The sequence below is a fragment of the Monodelphis domestica genome, chromosome 2 (assembly GCF_027887165.1).
Source record: "Monodelphis domestica isolate mMonDom1 chromosome 2, mMonDom1.pri, whole genome shotgun sequence".
Lineage (NCBI taxonomy): Eukaryota > Metazoa > Chordata > Mammalia > Didelphimorphia > Didelphidae > Monodelphis > Monodelphis domestica.
This window is the reverse complement of record NC_077228.1, coordinates 116,796,889-116,818,801: the sequence shown is the minus strand read 5'-3', so window position 1 is coordinate 116,818,801 and position 21,913 is coordinate 116,796,889. Positions and strand designations below refer to the sequence as shown.

The window sequence follows — 21,913 nt, the reverse complement described above, 5'->3', positions numbered from 1 at the left end:
CTCTCCGTTCTTGCCCAGGGTCACACAGCTGGTTAAGTGTCTGAGGTCAGATTTGAATTTAGGAAAAGGAGTCTTCCTGACTCTAGGCCCACTGCTCTATCTACTGAGTCACCTAGCTGCCTTTCTTCTTCTATAGCTATTGCTTTATTAAGAGGCCTGAAGTTATTCCCCTCAGAGTTATTCCCCTCTGCTATAACTAAATCCAGAGCATGCTTCACTTTTTTAAAAAGTTGTCAGTAACCTAGTGTTTGATAAACCCAAAGATGCTAGCTTTTGGAATAAGAACTCATTCTTTAACAAAAAACTGCTGGGAAAATTAGAAAACAATATGGCCAAAGCTAGGTATAGATCAATATCTCACACCCTATAGCAAGATAAGTTCAAAATGGATATGTGATTTAGATATAAAGAGTGATACCATAACTAAATTAGGAGAACACAGAATAGTTTACCTGGCAAATCTTTGGAGAATGGAAGAATTTATGACCAAACAAGAGACAGACTATTATAAGATGTAAAATGAATCATTTTTATTATATTAAATTAAAAAGCTTTTGTACAAACAAAATGAATGTAACCAAGACTAGAAGGGAAACCACAAACTGGGGTGAGGGGGGGTTATAACAAATGTCTCTGAAATAAAGGTCTAATTTCTCAAATTTATTAAGAACTAAGCCAAATTTATAAGAATATAAATCATTCCCCAGTTGACAAATGGTCAAAGAATATGAACAAGAAATCTTCAGATGAAGAAATCAAAGCCATCAATAATCATATTTAAAAATGTTCAAATCACTCATGATTGGAGAAATTCAAATTAAAACAATGCTGAGTTAGTATCTCTCATGTATCAAATTGACCAATATGGCAGTAAAAGAAAGTGGTAAATGTTGGAGGAGATATGGCAAAATTAGAACATTAACGCACTGTTGGTGGATTTGAGAACTGATTCATCTATTCTGTCAGGAAATTTGGAACTATGCCCAAAGGGCTATAAAACCTTTGATCCAATAATATCACTACTGGATCTATATCCCAAAGAAAGAATAATAAAAAGGGGAAAGGACTTGTTTGTACAAAAATATTTATAGCAGCTCTTTTTGTAGTGGCAAAGAATTAGAAATTGATGGGATGCCCATCAATTGGGAAATGGTTGAACAAATTGTAGTACATGATGGTGATGGAATACTATTGTGCTATAAGAAATGATAAGCAGGATGATTTCATAAAAATCTGGAATGATCTACAGGAACTGAAGCAGAGTGAAATAACCAGAACTGGGAGAACCTTGTCCACAATAACAGCAATGTTGGAATGATTATCTGTGAAAATCAGCAATGCAATGATATGGGACAATCCTGAAAAACTTATGATGGGAAATGCTCTCTACCTCCAGAAAAAGAACTGTTGGAGTCATCTTTCACATTAGTGTATTTATAGTTTTATTTTGGGGTTACTCTTACAACAGTGACCAATATGGAAGTGTATTTTACATGACAATAAAAAGAAAAATTTTTTAAATTGTCAGTGCTCTTTGTCAGGCAGTATCTAGCTGCCCTCTCATTCCATTAAATAAAAAATTTTACCTTCCTGATTTCACTAACTGGATTAGAGAAAATCAATTGATGAGGGGTGTCCTGATCAACCCTTCCAATATATAAATATGTACTGAATAAACATATATGGAATAAACGATAAGTACAGGGCAAGTAAATATAAGGTAATTTGTGAGAAGAGATATCAGCAATTAGAAGATGAGTAAAGGCTTCAAGTAAAGCAGAGTGTTTGAGCTGAGTCTTGAAGGAAGTAAGGGATTCTCCAAGGCAGAGTTGAAGAGAGAATGAATACTTTCAAAAGTCAAACAGAATAGCTAGTATTTTATCTAGAGGCAATAGGGAGTTGCTGACATTTATGGAGTAGAAGTGATGTGATTAGATTTCTGTTTAAGGTATATCTCATCAGCACCTCTATGGATTAGATGGGGAGAAGAGCAACTTCAGGAGAGAGGCAGGGGGATTGATTAAGGGACCCCTACAGTGCTCAAGATTAGAAGTGTCCCAGTATATAGTGATTCTAGAGCTATCAGACTTCTTTTTATATTTTATCCTTTGGTGAGGAGAAACTAAAATCCCATATCAGTGCCTTATACCACTGATTACCTCATACTCACCTCTTTCAACAGGGCTAGGATCCTGCCCACTCTTCCCTGGGGCAGACTCAAGCAGTAATTCATGAGTGGAGTTGTGAGCCCCAGGGATCATCGTGATTCAAAAAATGCAGAAGCAGGTTGTGTGAGATAACAGAGACAAATGAAATTGACCCATAACTTTCTAGGAGATGTGGGAAATTCTACCACTCCGCTGCACTTCCCTTTCATAGCTAGAAATCAAATCAGAGGAACATGATGGGATTTCTAATGTGAAAATTCAGCCATATAATATCATCTTTAATGGTTCTTGGCAAAGAACGCTCACAACGGGCCTCACCCAAATTAAAACATGTGCATGGAAAGTTAAGCAGAAAATCTGCAATTTTTCAGACTTTTACAAGACCAAAGTAATATTATGCTGCTGGAAACTCACATACTCATACTCATATGTACATTCTTTCTTCATTTTCCATCAGTTTTTCTGCTTATTTTTGACTCAATGAACATCATGCCTCCCCTAGGATGAGCTTATCTCATTATCATGCAGATCAACTCAGTTTTGACACTCAACACCTTCTCAGAGTCCTCAGTTGCCTCTTTCCTCTGACTGGAGGGCAGGAAGATAGAGAGAGAAATTCCTCCCAAAGCCTTCCTTTATCTAGGCTCAGATCCAGGTAATTATTCATTTTCTACTAGAAACTCTGACCCTGTATTTGGTACCCCTCACTCTTTCCAGGTTCTTTTTGTGTACTGTCTTCTCCCATTAGAGGTAAGACTCTTGAGAATGCAGACTGCCTTTCTTATTTGTACCCCAAGCACTTGGCACAGTGCCTAGAACAGAGAAGGTATTTAATAAAAAATGTTTGTTGATTGACTGATCCATTTACACACAGACAGACAGACAGACACACATACACACACACTCACTCTAGAGGACTGTTGTCTGTAATTATATTGTTGGTGTTAAATGACAAAGAATACAGGGGGAAAGGGGGCCAACAGGCTACCTTTCTTTGCCCACCTTCAGGCAAACAGCAATTTTTCATGGCCAATTTTGGTTTGTTGTTGTTTCAGTCATGGACAACTCTTCATGGCCCTGTTTGAGGTTCTCTTGGCAAAGTCTGGAATGGTTTGCCATTTCCCTCTCCAGCTCATTTTACAGATGAGGAAACTGAGCCAAACAGGGTTAAGTGACTTGCCCAGTAGCTGAGAATGGATTTAAACTTTAGGTATTCCTAACTCCAGGCCTGACATTCTATCTACTGCACCACCTAGCTCCTCCCCAATTTTAGCTAGCATATATCATAATATCTCACAGTTAATGTCCATTTTTTTTTCTTTTCCCTGATCTAGTGTTTATACTTTTCTAGTTGATATGGGACATGGATAGAAATGACTCCTCTTCTTTTAAGTGCCTTTTCACTGCTAAAACTATCTGAAAGATGTCTGCAATATTGTCCAAATGTGTAGTCTTTTCTCTTAAAAAAAAAAACGGAAGGCCAAAAGTTCAACTATAAATATCAGTTCAGTCAAATCTAGTAGGATAACTTTTAAGCAATCTTTGAATGTCTTATAAAAATTCTTTCCTTTACCTTCCATCCATCCTGATTTTTCCTCCTATGAATGATTGAATGGAAGCAACAGAGTACAAGGAAAATAGTACAACTTGGATTCTGGAAAGACCTTGGTTCAATTTCTACCTTTTGACACTTGTTCCATTGCCATGGGAATACCTTTACAACTCTCTGAGTCCCAATCCTTATCTATAAAGTGGCACAAGAAGAGTTAATTCCCTCCCTTGAAAGGTCAATCACTAATTTCTGGTCATTCAATACTCTTTTATCAGTCTCTCTCTGAAGAGCTCTAAACTTAGGATTTCAAAGTAAAGGGACACAGGGAGGGGAGGCACACTCCCAGTGTAGGTGAGAAGACAGAAAATGGGAAAAATAAAAAGAGTGGATGCCATTTACAAGGTTAAGAGAAGAGAACCAAAAAGCTTACCCCTGATAAAGGGTAAGGCCATTTTGATTCATCCTTTAATGTATCAGAGCAGTGCAGGATAGAGGGCTATTTCATCAGGTCCTACTCTCCCCAAAGTATATTTTCATCACCATTGCTTTAGCCATTAATACTTCTTTGTGTGTACTTTAATTCCCTTTTAATGCAACAATTTAAAAACGAATGACAATTCAAAGAAATTCAGGGGAAAAAGCAATTCTCTGCCAAGGGATAGGACTGAGCAGGTTGTATAAAATTACAATCATGGAGATGACAGATTTGCTCTCTATCTCTGTGGCATAAATAATTATCCAACTGAAAATGTTCAAAGAGGAAAAATGAGTGTCCTAAATCTCCAATGTGCTTGACAGGGTGAATTGCTTCATGTAACAAGAAAACAAGCCACATGAAGATCACACAAGAAAATACAAGAAGCTGAGTGGATGGACTAAACTACTGGGCTGGGCATGTTTCATCTTGAATCAGTTTTCCTTAGCCTGTCTGAAGAAGGAGAAGCAGATAATCCTTAACATCCTTTTCAACTGGGGCATTCTGTTACTGTAATTCCACCCTTTCTTTTTTCCATTGTGGCTAACAGTCTATTGAAGCCTAAGGAATCCTCAGAATAATGTGGGAATTTTTAAATTGAATTTATTCCCAGGTATTTTAGCTCCCACTCCCCTCCCCACACCATAGAAGGCATCATAACAAAAATACATACATAGATACTGAAATTATGTCTATCATGTTTCTATTTATCAGTTCTTTCCAGAGAAATGTGGAGTGAACATTTACAAATTATTCTCCAAATATTAATTTTGTAGCTGTTATAGAAAGTTTTCATGTTTCTCCTCATTTCACTCTTTATTATTTCATGAAGGTCTTTTCTAGTTTCTTTTTTCTTTTCTAGTTTCTTTTTTAATTAACCTCACCATTCCTTACAGAATAATGGCATTTTATCATAATCACATAACACAATTTGTTTAGTCATTCCCAATTGATAGCCATCCCCTTGATTTCCAATTCTTTGCCACCACACAGAGAAGTACCAGAAATATTTTGGAAGATAGGTTCTTTTCCTTTTTTCCTGACCTACTTTGGAAATAGTTCCAGGAATGGTATTGCTGAACCTAAGAGCATACACAGTTTTAAAATTCTCTAGGCATAATTCCTAACTATTCTCCAAAATGGCTAGATCAGTTCACGGTTCCATCAGCAGTGTATTTGTGACCTCTTATTTCTGAGCATTTATCATTTTAGCCAATCTGATAGATATGATTTCTCTGGACTGTTTTGATTTACATTTCACTAATCAGTAGTTATTTAGAAGATTTTTCATATACCTACATATGGCTTTGATGGTCCTATCCAAAAACTCCCTGCACATATCTTTTGACCATTTATCAATTGTGGGATGGCTCTTATTCTTGTAAATTTGACAGAGTTCTCTATATGTTTTAGATCTAAGACCTCTATCTGAGAAACTGTCTATAAAATTTTTCCCAATTTTCTGCTTTCTTTCTAATCTTAGCTACCCTAGTCTTATTTATACAAAAATCTATTTAATTTAATGTAATAAAAATATCCATTTTGCACTCCACAATATTCTCCATCCCTTGTTTATTTATAAATTCCTCTCCTATCAATAAATCTGACAGGTAATATGTTCCTTGTTCTAATTTAGTTATGATATCTTCTGTTATGTCTAGGTCATGAATCTATTGTGATCATATCTCAGTGAGTGGTATAAGATATCAGTCTATAACTAGATTCTGCCAAATTACTTTCCAATTGTCCCAGCAAATTTTACCAAATTGTGTATTCTTATTTCAAAAACTTGGATCTGTATTTCTGTCAAATACAAGTTTACTATAATCTTGTACTACTGCTCATATGTCTGTTCTGTTCTACTGCTCTACCATTTTATTTCTTAGCCAGTACCAAATTGCTTTTTATCATTACTGTTTTATAATACAGCTTAAAATCTGATATTACTAGATCACCTTCCTTAACAAATTTTTTCATTAATTCTTTTGAAATTCTTGATCTTCTGTTCTTCCAAATGAATTTTGTTATTTTTTTCTAACAAAGAATAATTTTTAGTCATTTAACTGGGAAGGTATCAAATAAGTAGATTAGTTTAGGTAGGATTGTCATTTTAAATATATTGGTTCTGCCCATGCATGAACAATTACTATTTCTTCAATTATTTCAATATGGCTTTATTTGGGTAAAAAGTTTTTTATAATTATGTTCATGTAATTTCTGAGCTTGTTTTGGCAGGTATGCTCTGAGGTATTTTATTCTATCTGTGGTTATTTTAAATGAGATATCCCTATCTCTCCTTGCAGGTCTTTGTTAATAATATATAAAAATGCTGATGATTTATATGGGTTTATTTTATATCCTGTAAAATTACTGATAGTTTCAACTAACTTTTAGTTAAATCTCTAATATTTTTCCATATATGCCACCATATCATCTGAAAAATAGAGAGTTTTATTACCATTTTGCCCATTATTATTCCTTCAATTTCTTTTTCTTCCCTTATTGCTATTGCTAACATTTCTAATACTAATAATAAAATCTGAATGTTTTAAGGTATAAAATAAAACACATATGATTATATAAGAAACCAGTTAATTGAAATATACCTATCTATCTAGATATATATATATGCACATATATATGTATTAATTATAAACATATATATCTATCACAAACAAGTTCACAGATCTCAGGTTAAGAATTCCTACATTATTTTAGGAATCTTGAGGAAGCTACTCATGTTCTTCACCTTTAAAATGAGAACTATCTATCTGCTGCCATCCTGTTTCACAATTTCATTAGAAAATAAAGTATCTAGCCAGGATACAGGCACAAAAATAAAATCTTTGGAGCTGGAACTTATATGTTCTCTAGTTTAATCTCTTCATCTTAGATATTTGGAAACCAAGCCAAATAGAAGGAGAAATTATTTATCCAATGATACAAAGAGTTAAGTGGCAGAGCCAGCAGTCTTTGTACCAGGTCTTCCACACAATGCCCTTAAAGAAATTATATTTTCAAATTTAAAAAAATTACCTTTGTGAACATTCTTCAACCTTCTAGCCAAAGAGAAAAATACTCAGGGGCAAATTGAGTTAGGACAAAGAAAAGGGATTTTACATCATAAGTGACTTCTAACTATAAGAAATTCTATTCTATCTGCAAAGTTAGATAAATCTAAATAATAAATGAATCCAAGTGGGATTTGGATAGATTAATGGATGGCAATGTCATACTGTGTTGTTAAAGAAAACTAAGAGAAAAGAAAGTGACAAGAATTCCTTAAGCACTTATTATGTGCCAGGCACTTTACAATCATCTCATTTATTTCTCACAACAAACCCAGAGATGTGTGCTATTCTTATTGTCACTTTACAATTTAGGAAACAGAGACAAAGAGAAACAGAGTCAACACAGTATCTGAGGCCAGAACTGAACTCAAATCTTCACAACACCAGGTTCAGTTCTCTTTCCATTATATTAACACTATAGGATAGGAGATATCCCCAATTAAATTAAATTCAGTTCAATTAACTTCAATTTATTAAATGTATATAAAACATCTACTAATAAAAGGCACTGAGCTAAATACTGGTGATAATAATAACCAAAAAAAAAGTCTATGCCCTCACTGACTTTATATTCTACTGGAATAGATATAATATATACACACACATATAAGTGTGAATGTATTATATTTCTGATTTAGAATTGATACTAATTATTGGTTCCAAGGCAGAAGAACAGTAAGGATTTGGCAATTGGATTCAAGTGACTTTCCCCAGGGTCATATAGCTAGGAAATATCTTAAGTCATATTTGAACCCAAGACCTCCAGTGTCCAACCTAGCTTTCTATTCTCTGAGTTACTTCACTGTCACTACTAAAGATTTTAAAGGAGGCAGGTGACATGATCAAGTCAACATTTAAAAAATACCTGGCAGCTGTGTGAAGTATGGTTTGGAGACAGTAGAAACTAGAAGCAGGGATATCATTTGAAAGGCTACTGAAATAGTTCATGCTAAAAGTGATAAGAACTTGATTCTGCATAGTTAGAGGATTATTGGCTGAAAGGAAAGAAATGTTGCAGAGATACTGAGAGAATCAATAAGATGTGAGAACTGATTGGTTTTCGGAAATGTCAGTAAAGGGAAAAGGTCAAGAACTAACTCTTGGATTCGAAACTGGATAAATGAAAGGACACTGGTACCCTCAATGGAAAGGGCCAAGTTTGGAGGATGAATGGATTTGGCAGAAAATTTAATAAATTCTATGTTGAAGATGATTGAATGAAAAATGTATTTATTTAGCACTTAATATAAGCCATATACCATGTTGATGAACCTACGGTACACATACTGGAACATGCTCCCTTACCCCTCTCTACATGTGCCTGAGGATATTTCTCACATCTCCTGTCCCTCTGCCCAGAAGCTCAATGGCAGCGCTTCCTCCCTCCCCTGTGTCATGTAAGGTGGGGAGGCTCACATGCAGCATGAAGGCTGTAGTTTGGGCACTCAGTCTCTAAAACAGTGGTTCTCAACCTTTCTAATGCTGTGACCCCGCAACAAAGTTCCTCATGTTACGGTGACCCCAAACCAAAAAATTATTTTGGTGGCTACTTCAAAACTATAATTTTGCTACAGTTATGATTTGGAATGTAAATACCTGATATGCATTATGTATTCTCATTGCTACAAATTGAGAGGTTGAGAACCGCTGCTCTAAAAGGTTCACCATCACTGCCATGGACTGTATTATTTATGGAGTTATGCAGTCATTTTTTAGTTATGTCTGACTCTTTGTGAGCCCATTTGGGGTTTTCTTGGGAAAATGCTGGAATGGTTTGCCATTTTCTTCTCCAGTTCATTTTACAGATTAGGAAACTAGGGCAAATAGAATTAGGTGGCTTGGCCAGAGTCACACACCTACTAAATGTCTGAGGTCAGATTTAAAATAAGGAAATTGAGTCTTCCTGACTCCAGGTTTGACACTGTGCTACCAAGTTGCCCAAGTTATGGAGAAACAAATACAAAAGGGAGGCATTCTCTACCTTCAAGTGGCTGATATTCTAATAATGGAAGACAACTTATAAAAAAGGAATGGTAGTCAGAGAAAAGTGTTTTGGCCTGGAGAGTCATTGGGTGTATAAGTAGAAAAAAATGTATTGGTCCAATGACATTCCCTTTTGAACTGGAAATAGTAGTGGTTCATTGATTATACATTGTCACAGATAGATAATTCTGGGTTCATCTAAGATAAGGATCGGAGAGCCCTCATCAGACATTGAGATCTCACAATCTGTCTGAGAACAGGTCCGAGTGCCCTCGTCTTCACCTTCTTTTAGCTTCCCATAACAAGATTACTGCTCATTCCATTAACCCTGGATGATGCTCTGAATCTTTATTTTTTACCCAACTGCCGTATCTACATTCTTGTTACATTTTTCCCATGGACTTTTCTCACAGATGATTTTTTTTTTACTTTCTGCAGTTTTTTTCCTTTAAAAGTTGTGACCGCCTTGCAATAAACTTGTACTCGTTCTTCCAGCAGCAGATGAGACCCTTCTGACTCCACTCTGTTATCTTTTCATTCTTATCTTTCCCCTCATCCTTACCTACAGGAGAGGTCCCTCGAATTTCAACCTTTGTATTCCTCTATTATTTTCCCTTGCCTTTACCTGGGGAACTCTGGTCCCAGTCCTACCCCACTTTGGGGCTTTTACAATACTTCTTAAAGCAATGGGTGAAAAGGTGGGGATGTGGATCTACCTACAGTGACAGGATGAAAATGGCCAGATTGAAGATGAGTATGAATGGGCCCAGAAGCTGAGTGCCTTCTAGGCATGATCTTTGGAAGTACAATTTGGTAAAGGGAGGTTGGGATGGAGGGTAGAACAGCTACAGCAAAGGAAAGAAGATTATATATTGAGTTTGAGATATTTATGGAGCATGAAAATGAAGATGTCCAGCAAGCAGTCAGAGATATGGGATTTTGAGTTCAGGAGAAAGAATGGGCTTCTTCCAATTCTCAAATTGGAGCAACATTAAGGGATCATATTGTATCACATAATTTGGGGTCAGAAAAGACCTTAGAGAACATCCAGTCAACCTCCTTATTATTGCAACTTAATAGTTATGCCCTTTCCTAACTTATCCTTTGGAGATTATAGTCCTTATATGAAGTTTGCTGTTCCAAAAGTAATTATATCGCATAAAATCAACTCTATTCATCCACTGGCTTTTAGACTTGGATCAGCCAATGAAGAGCCCTCTTTTTACATACAGGAATCTGAGACCCATATGGAGAAATTAAGTTGCTCAAAACCACATTGGGAATAAACCAATTAGAGTCAAACTCTAATCTCCTGACTAAAAATGTAGTCATCTTTTCATCATATCATGTTACAACCCTAAAATGAGATTTTAGTGAAAGAAAAATATCTCATTAACCTACAATGAAAATTAACACATATTACCAGCTACATGCAGTTCTTATGCAATGAAAATCTAGAAGGGAAATAAAGTCTACATTCTGATAAATATGGAATAGGCCAAAAAGCTGTAAGAGAGTCATAGCAGCAGACAAGTCAGAAATAACAAGAGGCAATAAGAATTTATGCTATTGAAAATTACTTTTAATATGTTTTAATATTATGTTTTTCTTCAAACATCAGATTTACTTCTCTATAACTGCCTCCTCCAAAAAAAAAAGAGAGTCCTCCCTTATGACAAAACCAACCTAAGGAATAATCTGTTTCACAGCACATACAACACTCTGTACCCATAGCCACCACTTCTATACCAAGAATAAAGCAGGTTTTATCAATAGCTGAGGGTTCTTTTTAAACAAAAAACTCTGGGGAGATCATGCATCTGGGAGGAACTCATGCTCAGTGACAGATGCTGCAAAAAATTATTTCTGTCATAAACCCAAAAGAGCCTCTCTGTAGGAGTACAGATCCTGTAGGTTACTTATGGGGGTGATGAGATTTTTTAAACACAGTCTCCCATGCATAACCACGAATCATTATAATAATGTCTCATCATCTAAATAGGATGTCAAGGCAATATTTGATACCCAGAAAAATGTTTCAATTCCCTGGGAAACCACACTTTCATATGAATTGAATTTATAGAGCTCCTTTCCTTTTTCAAAGAGCTTCCCCACCTATCTCCACAAGTCATAATATGCTACAGAGGGGGATGGACCAGGGATAAATTATCCATTTCCTTTAGACAAATAAGTAAAGCAATGAATGGGGAAAAGAATTTTCCCATACCCATAAAGGAAGTTAACTGCAGAAGACAGAGCTAGAACCTAAATTTCCAGATGGCTATCCTGAGTTTTTCTCCATTAGACAACCCAAACTATGTTAGGAAAAGATATAACTAACCTCCACATTCCAGTGAAGCTATACATTGTGCTCACACATCGGGGAAGGGCTGGAGGTAGGATTCCATCCAGCTGCATCGCCAGGGCAGGAACACCAAAAAGGACCAAGTACTTCACATAAAAAAAGAGTACTTGGGCTAATGCTAATCCACCTAAAAGGCAAAGAAGCATGTTAAAAAAAATTCCAGTGGTCCCCTCTATTAGCTATAAGATTTCAACAGAAATATACCAAACCCCATCTCCACTTCCTCCGCCCCCATACAAAAACCCAAACACAGTAACTCACACCAACCAAAAAGCATTATCAAACATCTTTTACTGAATCATCATTGTTGACTCTATAAACAGTCTGAGTTAGGAAATATCAAGTTGAAATCATCTTTATTAATATGTCAGGGGGCAAATCTATATTCATTTTATGGATAATATACCTTAATGGTTTTATTTCAAATGCATAAAGAACTTCACTCTTTGAATCTTTTTTTTTAATAAAATAAATCATCACACTCTAATTTTATTTCAGGACTTCAAATATAAGGTCAATTGTACTGACTAATTGTTACAGTTATCTCTCACTTGTTTTGTTTCTATTATATATCATTTGTATATAAGATAAAGTCAATATATTAATTTCAAAACACTCCTTAAATCTGTTTCCCTCTGAACTTCCCTCATTAGCATTCGTTTTTTCCTTTTCTCCTTTGTTTTTAGCATCACTAATACCAACCCCCACTATCTCTCAAACTTTCTCACAATTAAAAATTCCTCCATTGTTACAAATAAGCTTAATTAAGCAGAATAAATCAAGTTTTGTTCGTGTGCTAAAACAGATGTGGCATTTTGTACATCTAGTCCATTGATGTCAAAAGGGAAACTGGGTGTTTCATCACTGGTCCTGGAGTCATAATTGGTCACTAAATTGTTCAGCGTTCTTAAGTCTTACAAAATTGTTGTTCTTTACAATTGTATAAATTGTACTCAAGTTCTATTCATTTCCCTCTATATCAATTCACACAATTCTTCTCTGGTTTCTCTGAATTATTATCTTTCATAATTTCTTATAGCAAGCACTACATTATTATATTATATTTCATATCCTCTAATTTGTTCAGCTATACCCCAACCAATGGGCACTTACCTAATGTTCAATAGGTTTTTGCTACAACAAAAAATATTGCTATGAATATTTTATAGATATTTCCTTCCTCTGTCTATTTGATTCCTTAAAAACATGTCTAAGAAAGATATTGCTGGCTCAAAAAAGCATACGTAGTTTAGTGAAATTTGGTGCTATAGTTCTGCATTGCTTTCCAGAATGGCTGGACCAATTCACAGACCCACCAACAATGTATTAGTTGCTTATTCTCTCACAGAATCTTCAACAGTTGTCACCCCTTTTCTATCATCTCTCCCAATCTGATTGGTGTGCAATGGAAATTCAGTTGTTTTCATATGAATCTATATTTTTAATTAGTGGCTTAGAGTTTATTCACATAGGATTGTAGATAACTTGTTATCTTCCCTCAAGAACTGTCTCTTCATAACTGTTGACCAAGGAAATGGATCTAGTTTTGAAATATTTGAATCAATTCCTTACATATTTTGGCTAGCAAATTTTTATCAGAGAAATTTGCTACAAATTTTCCAGTTATTTCCCTTCTGATATCAACTATACTGAATTTATTTTGCAGCAGATTTTTTAATTATGTAATCAAAATTGTCTATTTTACATGGCCCTCTTTATCCCTTTTATATTCAAGAACTCTTCCCCTACATATCATTGCAAAAAAAATAATATCTACATACTTATTAGGAACTTATTTTAGCACATGATTGGAGACGCTGATCTAAACCTAATCTCTTTGAGACTGCTTTTTATTTATCCTAGTTGAATTTATCGAATGACTTCTAACCCCAGTAGTTGGGGGTGATTAGATTTATTTAACATGCTGTCACTATATTCATTTGTTCCTATATGTTGTGTACCTTATTAGTTCTACTGATCATTTTTTCTGTTTTCAAATAAAATTAAATAATTTTGATGCTTATTTGAAGTGTATTTTTAAGATCTAGTTATTGATACATTTCTTTTTTCCAATTTTTTAAAATTATTTCCCTTTAGAATCTGTACCAAATTATATTGTTCCAAATTAATATGTTAAAATGATGGTTCCTTCTAGCCTCCTATAGGACATCTCAGTCAGAACACAATCCTATGTCTATGATCAGGACAAAGTACTAGAGTTTCTCGTAATCACTGTGGCTCCCTAATTTTTTTTTTTCAGTTTGGGACTCCTATCTACTTCTCCCCCAGTGAAAGAGTGCTACACGCTGCAAATATCCTTGGATCATCTCTGATCCAAATGTAGGAATTTCTGGTTTATTTACCTGGAAGCTATGCTGACTTCAGATGGAAGCATCCTGTATGTATCTAGCTGTCTTTTTTTGTGTGTCATTCTGGTATGGATGAAGAGATTTATTTTTCTTTATTATTATTTAATCAAAAGCTATTTTTATATCTTTGCTGGAGTAAAAATGGGAGACTGTCTTTTCTCTGACTTTTCCTGTAGCCATCTTAACCCAAAGTCCCCCTTACATGTTAAAATAGTTTTGGAGTTTTGCTATTGACTAGAAATGCAAATAACTCTCTCTCTCTCTCATTTCCATGTGAAAAGAAAGCTTAAGGAATTTCAACCTAAGTCCAAAAGCATTAATCAAGAACTTGATATTTCTGAGTAATTAACCTAGGTGCTGATGATACTTAAGAAAAAGATAAGTTAGGGCAAAGTAAAGATGGCTGTCCCACCATTACTCTTCCACAACAACCTTTAAAAAAAGTGCCAAATACAATTTCTGTGGGGAAAGCCAAAAAAAAGTCACATGAATTTTTTTTTATCCTGTAAATCTTGAAATTTCTCAGACTTGTGAATGTTAAAAATTTCCACATTGAGGAATCCTCCATTGGAACAAATTCCCTACTGGAAACATTCCCCATTTTGATGTGAGAACTCGCCAGGATCAGAAATGGGAGGACCTCTACTCCACCCGTGCTTGAGACTGCTTTAGGGGAGAAAACTCCTTGCTATGGGAGGACCTCTACTCCACCCATACTTAAGAATGCTTTAGGGGAGAAAACTCCTTGCTAAACAATGAAAGTACTTGGACCCATGCTTATAATAAGGCAAGGAGTTCTTTGAGCCAGGCCTGTTTTTAGAATTGATACAATGGGATGCTAGGTACCTATAAAGGTTGGGCAGGTTTTCTCTTGATGGGATTAGTCGACACAGCAGTGTTTTCTCTGGTTCAGACTTACTGAGGGGATTAGTCGACTTAGCTGGAATTCAGATGGGCTGTCTTTTAGAAAACATCTACAGTGATTGGTAGATGGAAGAACTTAGGGGAGGTGACATAGGAAAAAAAACCCTTTATAAGAAAAGGAATCTCTTGGCAAGGGATGCTTGGAGATGGATCCTTGGAGATAGATCCCTTTGGAGGAGGCCCTTTGAGGATCTCTTGAGAAGAAGTCCCTTGGAAGGCTGACTCTGGCTGGAACTCCCTCTGGGGAGACTCTATTCCCCAGACATCCTTGCTTAAGGCAAATCTTGTGGTGAGTGATAACTGACTGGTTTCTCTCTTAAGGCTTAGGACTGGGTTGGCCAGGCCTGCACTGGGCCGACCTATTCTTTTCTCATTAATTCCTTGTCTCTCTCCTTCTCCTTTTCTTTAATTCCTCATTGTATTATTAATTAAAATCTCTATAAAACCCAGTTGACTTGGGTATATTCATAATTGGGAATATATTCCCTGGCGACCACTTTATATTTGATTTAAAACAAGACACTGTAGTGAAACATATTTTCTGCGGTCACAATTTACTCACCCACTCTTATATCTACTACAATTTATATCTTCCACCATTTTAACTCACTACAGTTTACAACATCAACCATTTTAATTATGACAGTTTATGGCAGACCACTATTTGAAATCTTACAATCCCACAGCAGCTTTGGAAGATAGGAAAAGACAGAAAGGTCTATGGACATTAGTTGGGGTTTTGGGGAAAAGGCTGGTCAGTAGCACAGCACAGTAAGATCTAAAACAACTGCAGCATGCATGACCAGGAGCATTCCAGCACCCAGAAAGGGAACAGAGAGTATCAGGATATAATTTTTTTTAATCCCAGGGGACCCCTGAACTAGCATTGGGAGTGGTAACAGAAGTCATGTGGCAAATCTGTCACCCATTATCCAGTCTTGAGTGACAGATCCAGGGCAGAAAGGGGAATCTACAACTAAGCATAGGGGCCCTATCTGAGTACTGAGTGCAAAACAAATTCCAGAAACCTAGCTCTGAGCAGAGGAGCAGAGTGGTGACTCACTTCTAACTTCAAGCCCAATACATATACATGAAGTGGAAAAATCAGAACTGGAGACCAAGAACAAAAGGGATCCAGCAAATCGGTAGCTCTGAGCCTGCAGAACCCCCTAGTGGACTAACACTGGCTAAGTCCAACAATGGTCTACTGGAACTCAACTACACACAAGCTAAGAGACCAAAACCTACAGAACTTAGTCTGAATAAAGTCTTTAGATCACACCACTATGGAAACATTAAAAATTTGCAGGCCCCTAGACTGAATTTTGGAAGCATTAGCAGCTCATAAAGACATCCTAATTCCACCATCACCACCACTAAGAAGTAAGCAGACCCCAATTTTTAACCTAAAGTTCAAAGTCAAGAAGAGGACTGGAAGAATGAGCAAATAAAAAATAATCTGATCATAAAGATCTACTATGGTCATAGAAAAGCTAGACAGAAAAATAGGAGTCAATGACTTGAAAATATCTACAAACAAAGCCTCAATAAAAAATGTCAGTAGTGCACAAGACCAACAAGAATTCTTAGGAGAGTTATAGAAATATAAAAAATAACAAAAAAGTTTAAATATCATAGAAAATGAATTAATATCAATACTGAGTACATATGTATCAAATGACATAGCATCCAAGTTTTTGAAGAAAAGTTAAATAAGTTATAGGAGAAAATAAACATATCTTGATAAATAATCAACAGAATTTTAGAAAAGATCCCTCTGGAGAATATTAAATGGGAACAGAAACTTAACTGTGCATGGCACCTTCACAAAAACTAACCATGGGTATGAAAATCTCACAAACAAATGCAGAAAAGCAGAAACATTAAATGCTTCCTTTTCTGACCACAACAAAATAAAAATTGCTTTCAATAAAGGGTCTTTCAAACATAGATTGAAATTAAATGGAAACTAAATAACATTCCTAAGCAATTGGGGTGGAGGTAAGGGGGACCAGGCACAATGAACAAATCATAGAAACAACAATGAGACAACATACCAAAATCTGTGAGATAAATCCAAAGTAGTACTTAGGGGGAAATATTAGATCAGAAATGTAGGACTGGTTCAATATGAGGAAATTATAAACAAAACTGACCACATTAACAATAGAAATAATAAAAATCATATGATAATTTCAATGAATAGCAAAAATTTATTTTATAAAATACAACTGTTTTCTTGGTTAAAACAAAAAAAAATTTAAGCAATACTAGAAAGCAACAAAATCCGGGAGGAAGAAATAAAAGGGAAATCAATTTTTAAAGTAATTGCAGTATAAAATACTTGAGTATACCTGCCAAGATAAACACAGGAACTATATGAACACAATTACAAAACACTCCACACAAATATAGACACATTTAAATAATCAGAGAAATATCAATTACTTAAGGGTAGTCCCACGCTAATCTAATAAAAGTGACCAAACTATCTAAATTAATTTATATATTCAGTGCCATGCTGATCAAATTAACAAAGAAAAGACTTTATAGAATTAGAAAAATTCATGACAAAATTCATAACAAAATTCAAGGAACCAAAGATCAGGAATATCAAGAAAATCAATGGGAAGTGGGGGAGGGAGGAGACCTAGAAGTACCATATGTCAAATTATACTACAAAGCTGTAATGATCAGAACAATAGTTACTGGGCAAGAAAAGAGTTGATCAATTGAATGGATGGGTAGATAACATAGAGAAGTAAATGAGTTCAGTTACCTAGTTTTTGATAAACCCAAAGATCCTAGCTATTTGGGCAAGAACTCACTTGGGGACAAGAACAACTAGAAAAATTGGAAAGTAGTCTGGCAAAAAATAATCATAAGCCTACATTTCACATTATATGGCAATGGCATGTTCAAGCAAGCTCAAAATAGATACATGAATTAGGGGCTAGATAAAGTATGGAAGGCAAGTTTTAAGGAAAGACTTAGTGAAACCAAGATTTGACATACATAAAAGTTCTCTTTGAGCAAAGGCTTCCTGCCTGACTATAATTCCAATTCTGTTATACAGATGGAAAATAATAGCAAATATCAACCATCAAACAAAATTTTTTGGCACTCATTGGGGAAAGATTAACCAGTCCCTCTTTCCTTTTCTGCCATAACTTTATATTAATATCCTAACCTACAAGGTCATCTTCAATCCTTCCCTAAAATAGTCAAATAAAAAATGAAATCAGTCCTGTCCCCACATGCCCAGAATGCCCTCTCTCTTGACTTCCACCACTAGAAATACCTAACTCCCTTAGCCTCCCTAAGTTCCACTCAAAATGCTTCATCCTACAAGAAGCCTATCCTAAACCTTCCTGTTATTACTGTTCTCCCTCCTCTCATCTAGCTGAAAATAACTATATATGCTTTCTAGTTATTTAACTGAGTACATCTTAATCCTTTTTCATCCCACCCTCCCAACCACCAACCCTCAATGGAATCTAAAGGCCTGAAGAGCAGGAACACTGTCATTTTGATTGGCTTTGTATCTCCAAAGTCAAGCACAACGATAACAAGTGAGTCCAAAAAATATGGACTTCATTCATTAGGTTACTCAAGATTGTTGAGAAGAGAAGTGGTATGAACAGATTTATGGGCATAAGAAAGATTATTCTCTAGCAAGGTTGGTTTGGAGGAAGACAAAGAATGGAGGTGATGAGACCTCTAAGACAGAACCCAACTCAGGTGGTCATGACTGCCTATCCACTACCTATTCCACAAACCAAACATCTCAACTTTCCCCCATCCCATGCATTTGCTCAAGGAGACCCTATGTCTGAAATGTACTCTCTCCTCATCTTCACCTAAACCCTCATTGTCTTTTGAGATTCAACTCTGGGGCCATTTTGTCCATAAAACTTTCTCTGGGGCTTTCATTTGTAATGCCCCACCACCCCCTGTCCAAGAAGTAATGATTGTCTGGATTAAAATACTGTATTAGCCAAAATCTAAAGATTCAAACATATGGTCCTTTTACTATAAATATATTTCACTATCCCAATATAAACAATTCCAAAAGTGGTTCCAATAAAATAAGGCTAACACTACCTACAAAAAGATTAAAAGCAGTCAGCAAGGAGGTTTTCTGTAACCAGAAGAGAATCCCCAACAAAATCCTAAAAATGTTATATTCTTCTTGCCCAACCCAAAGCTGGGCAGTAGATCAGTATACCTAGGGAAAAGCTATCCTGAATTGCCTCAGATCTGCAGGACTGCTTCCTTGCTGATAGCAGTCTTGGTTGGTGTTGTGGGAGCGTATGGATGTGTGGGAAGAGAAATAGGAGAAGAAATGATAAATTAATACACATCTTCCTAGTTCTAACAGTATCCTGGACCACAATACAAAAGGTGCATCTGATTTGGTGAAAGAGAAATGACACTGTATTAGAGGGTTGGTTTGGGTGTTATGGAGAAAGAGTTTGCCCAGAAGACAGAAAGAAAGTGAGACGGGTTATTTCCCCCTTCAATGCTCTTCAAAATATGTCTCCTCACAAACATTGCCTTTTATTCCCCTCTAATAACTGGTCTTTTAAATGAACTTCTTCCTTTGGGGAAAGAGAGAAATCAGCTATCTCCCTCTTCCACCATGACAATTTCCTTCATTCACAAAGAAGTCAATGTAATATGAATGACAATCTTTATTATAACAATAACTGTCAGGGGTAAAACAGGAAGATGTCTGAAGGGTTAGGGTCTAGAGGAAAGAGGAGAAAGGAAGTCCCAGTCTGTCTAAATTTCCCTTCCCACCCTCCAAAGTTGAGAAACTCAGGCTTGGCAGCTTGGCCTCTGAGAGGTTCAAGTTTAGTGACCCCTGGTCTTTGTTACAGCAGAGCAATGTCCAGACTCAGGGTGTCAAGGAGCTGTGTAAGATCTTGTTAGGGCTGCTTCTTATTCTTCTCAGGTTTCTGCCACACTTCTTGGTATCTTGGGATCTTTGGGGGGGAAGGTGATCAAGATCAAGGAAGGATTTTGTCTATTGTTCAGGATCCAGTCTCAGATCAGTCTTTCCCCTTTGCTGACTCAAAAGAGAGAGAGACCAACAGTTTCCACCCATAGAATTTCCTTCTCTCTCCAAATTCTAATGCTCTTCAGCCCCTTCCCTGTTGTGAATGAGAAGCCTCTGCAGCTTTCCAGACTGTCATTCAGTCCTTAGATTAGACCTCTATCACACTATCTGACAAAAACTGTTGGGGAAATTAGAAACCAGTATGGCAAAAATTAGGAATAGACCAACACCTCATGTAGTATACTAAGGTAAAGACAAAATGGATACATGATTTATTTATTTATTTTTAAGACCCTTACCTTGGAATCAATACAAAGTATTGGTTCCAAGACAAAAGAGTGGTAAGGACTAGGCAATGAGGGTTAAGTGACTTGCCCAGGGTCACACAGCTGGGAAGTGTCTGAGGCCAGATTTGAACCTAGGACCTCCTGTCTCTAAGCCTGGCTCTCAATCCACTGAGCTACCCAGCTGCCCCCCAGATACATGATTTAGAAAGAAAATATTAGCAGAGCATAAACATATTAGCAGAGTATAAAATAGTTTACCTGTACGACCTATGAATTAAGGAAGAAATTAAGTCAAAACAAGATGATAGAGAATATTGAGAGAAAATAGATAAGTTTGTCTACATTACATTTTAAAGATTTTGTACAAATTAAATCTATGCAACCAAAATGAAAAAACAAAAAACAAATTGGGGAAAAAATCATTAGAGCAATTGTCTCTGACAAAGGTTTTCTTTACTCAAATATGTAGAGAAAACAAGTCAAATTTATAAGAATACCAAGTATTCCCCAACTGACAAATAAACAGGCTATTCTAAGACAGAGAAATTAAACTATCTTTAGTTATATGAAAAAATGCTCAAAATCACTATTAATTCAAGAAATGCAAACTAAAAACAATATCCACCAGACTAGCTATCATGACAAAAAAGAAGAAAATGATAACTATTGGAGGAAAAGATTAAGATAATAATACACTGTTGGTAGAGCCATGAACTGATACAACCATTCTGGAGAGCAATCTGAAATGATGCTCAAAGGACCATAAAACTGCAAATACCCTTTGACCCAGAAATCCTATTACTAGGTCTATATCCCAAAGAGGTTAAAGATAGAAGAAAAGAATTTACTTGTGAAGTGATGCAAAGAGAAGTGAACAGAACCAGAACATTGTATATAATAACAACAATAAAATATAATGATTAACTGTGAATGTCTTAACTATTATCAACAAGGCAAGGATTCAGGATAACTTTAAGGGATTCATGATGAAAAAGGATATCCACTGCAATAGAAGGAACAGAGTTTTAAATGCATATTGAAACATACCATTCTTCACTTTATTTCCTTCATGAATTTTTCTCTAGTGTAAGTAATATGTCTTGTTTCATAATATGATGAATGTAGAAATATGTATCTTATTATAACATATATACATTCTTGGGGAGGGGGCATGAGAAGGAGGGGAAGAATATGGATTTCCAAATGTCAGAAAACCACTATAAAAATTTTAATGACAATAATCTGGAAAAATTTAAATTTCAAAAATTTCAAAAACTAGTATTTGAAAAGAGGAGGGGGAAAGTCTGTTGGGGGGGAAGCATTGAGGTTAATTGGAAGAGGCTTTTTGTAGAAGGTGGGATTTTAAATAACTCAGACTTAAAGAAAGTCAAGAAAGTCAGGAGGCAGAGATGAGGAGAGAGCATTTCAGGGACTGTGCAGTGAAAATGCTGAGTCAGGAGACTGAATACTATGAATGAGGAACAGAAAAGAGGCCAGTGTCCTTAGACTACATAGAACATGGAGGGGAGTAAAGTGAAGAAAACTGGGAAGTTAATTCACACTGCCCTTCTCAGAGTACCACACAGATATTCAGGAAGCCCTAGATTCAAAGCCACCTCTGATACTTGCTATTTATGTGACCCCAGGCAAGAAACCA

General features: G+C 35.9%; 1 protein-coding gene across 1 annotated transcript in view; it reads right to left on the bottom strand.

Annotated features, from left to right (window-relative positions):
- Positions 1 to 21,913, bottom strand: part of HHAT (hedgehog acyltransferase) — a 560,175-nt gene that overhangs the window by 372,756 nt on the left and 165,506 nt on the right. Inside the window, exon 8 of the mRNA XM_001366441.3 lies at positions 11,591 to 11,741. Coding sequence (XP_001366478.2) covers positions 11,591 to 11,741 — 151 coding nt within the window. The remainder of the gene's footprint in view (positions 1 to 11,590; positions 11,742 to 21,913) is intronic.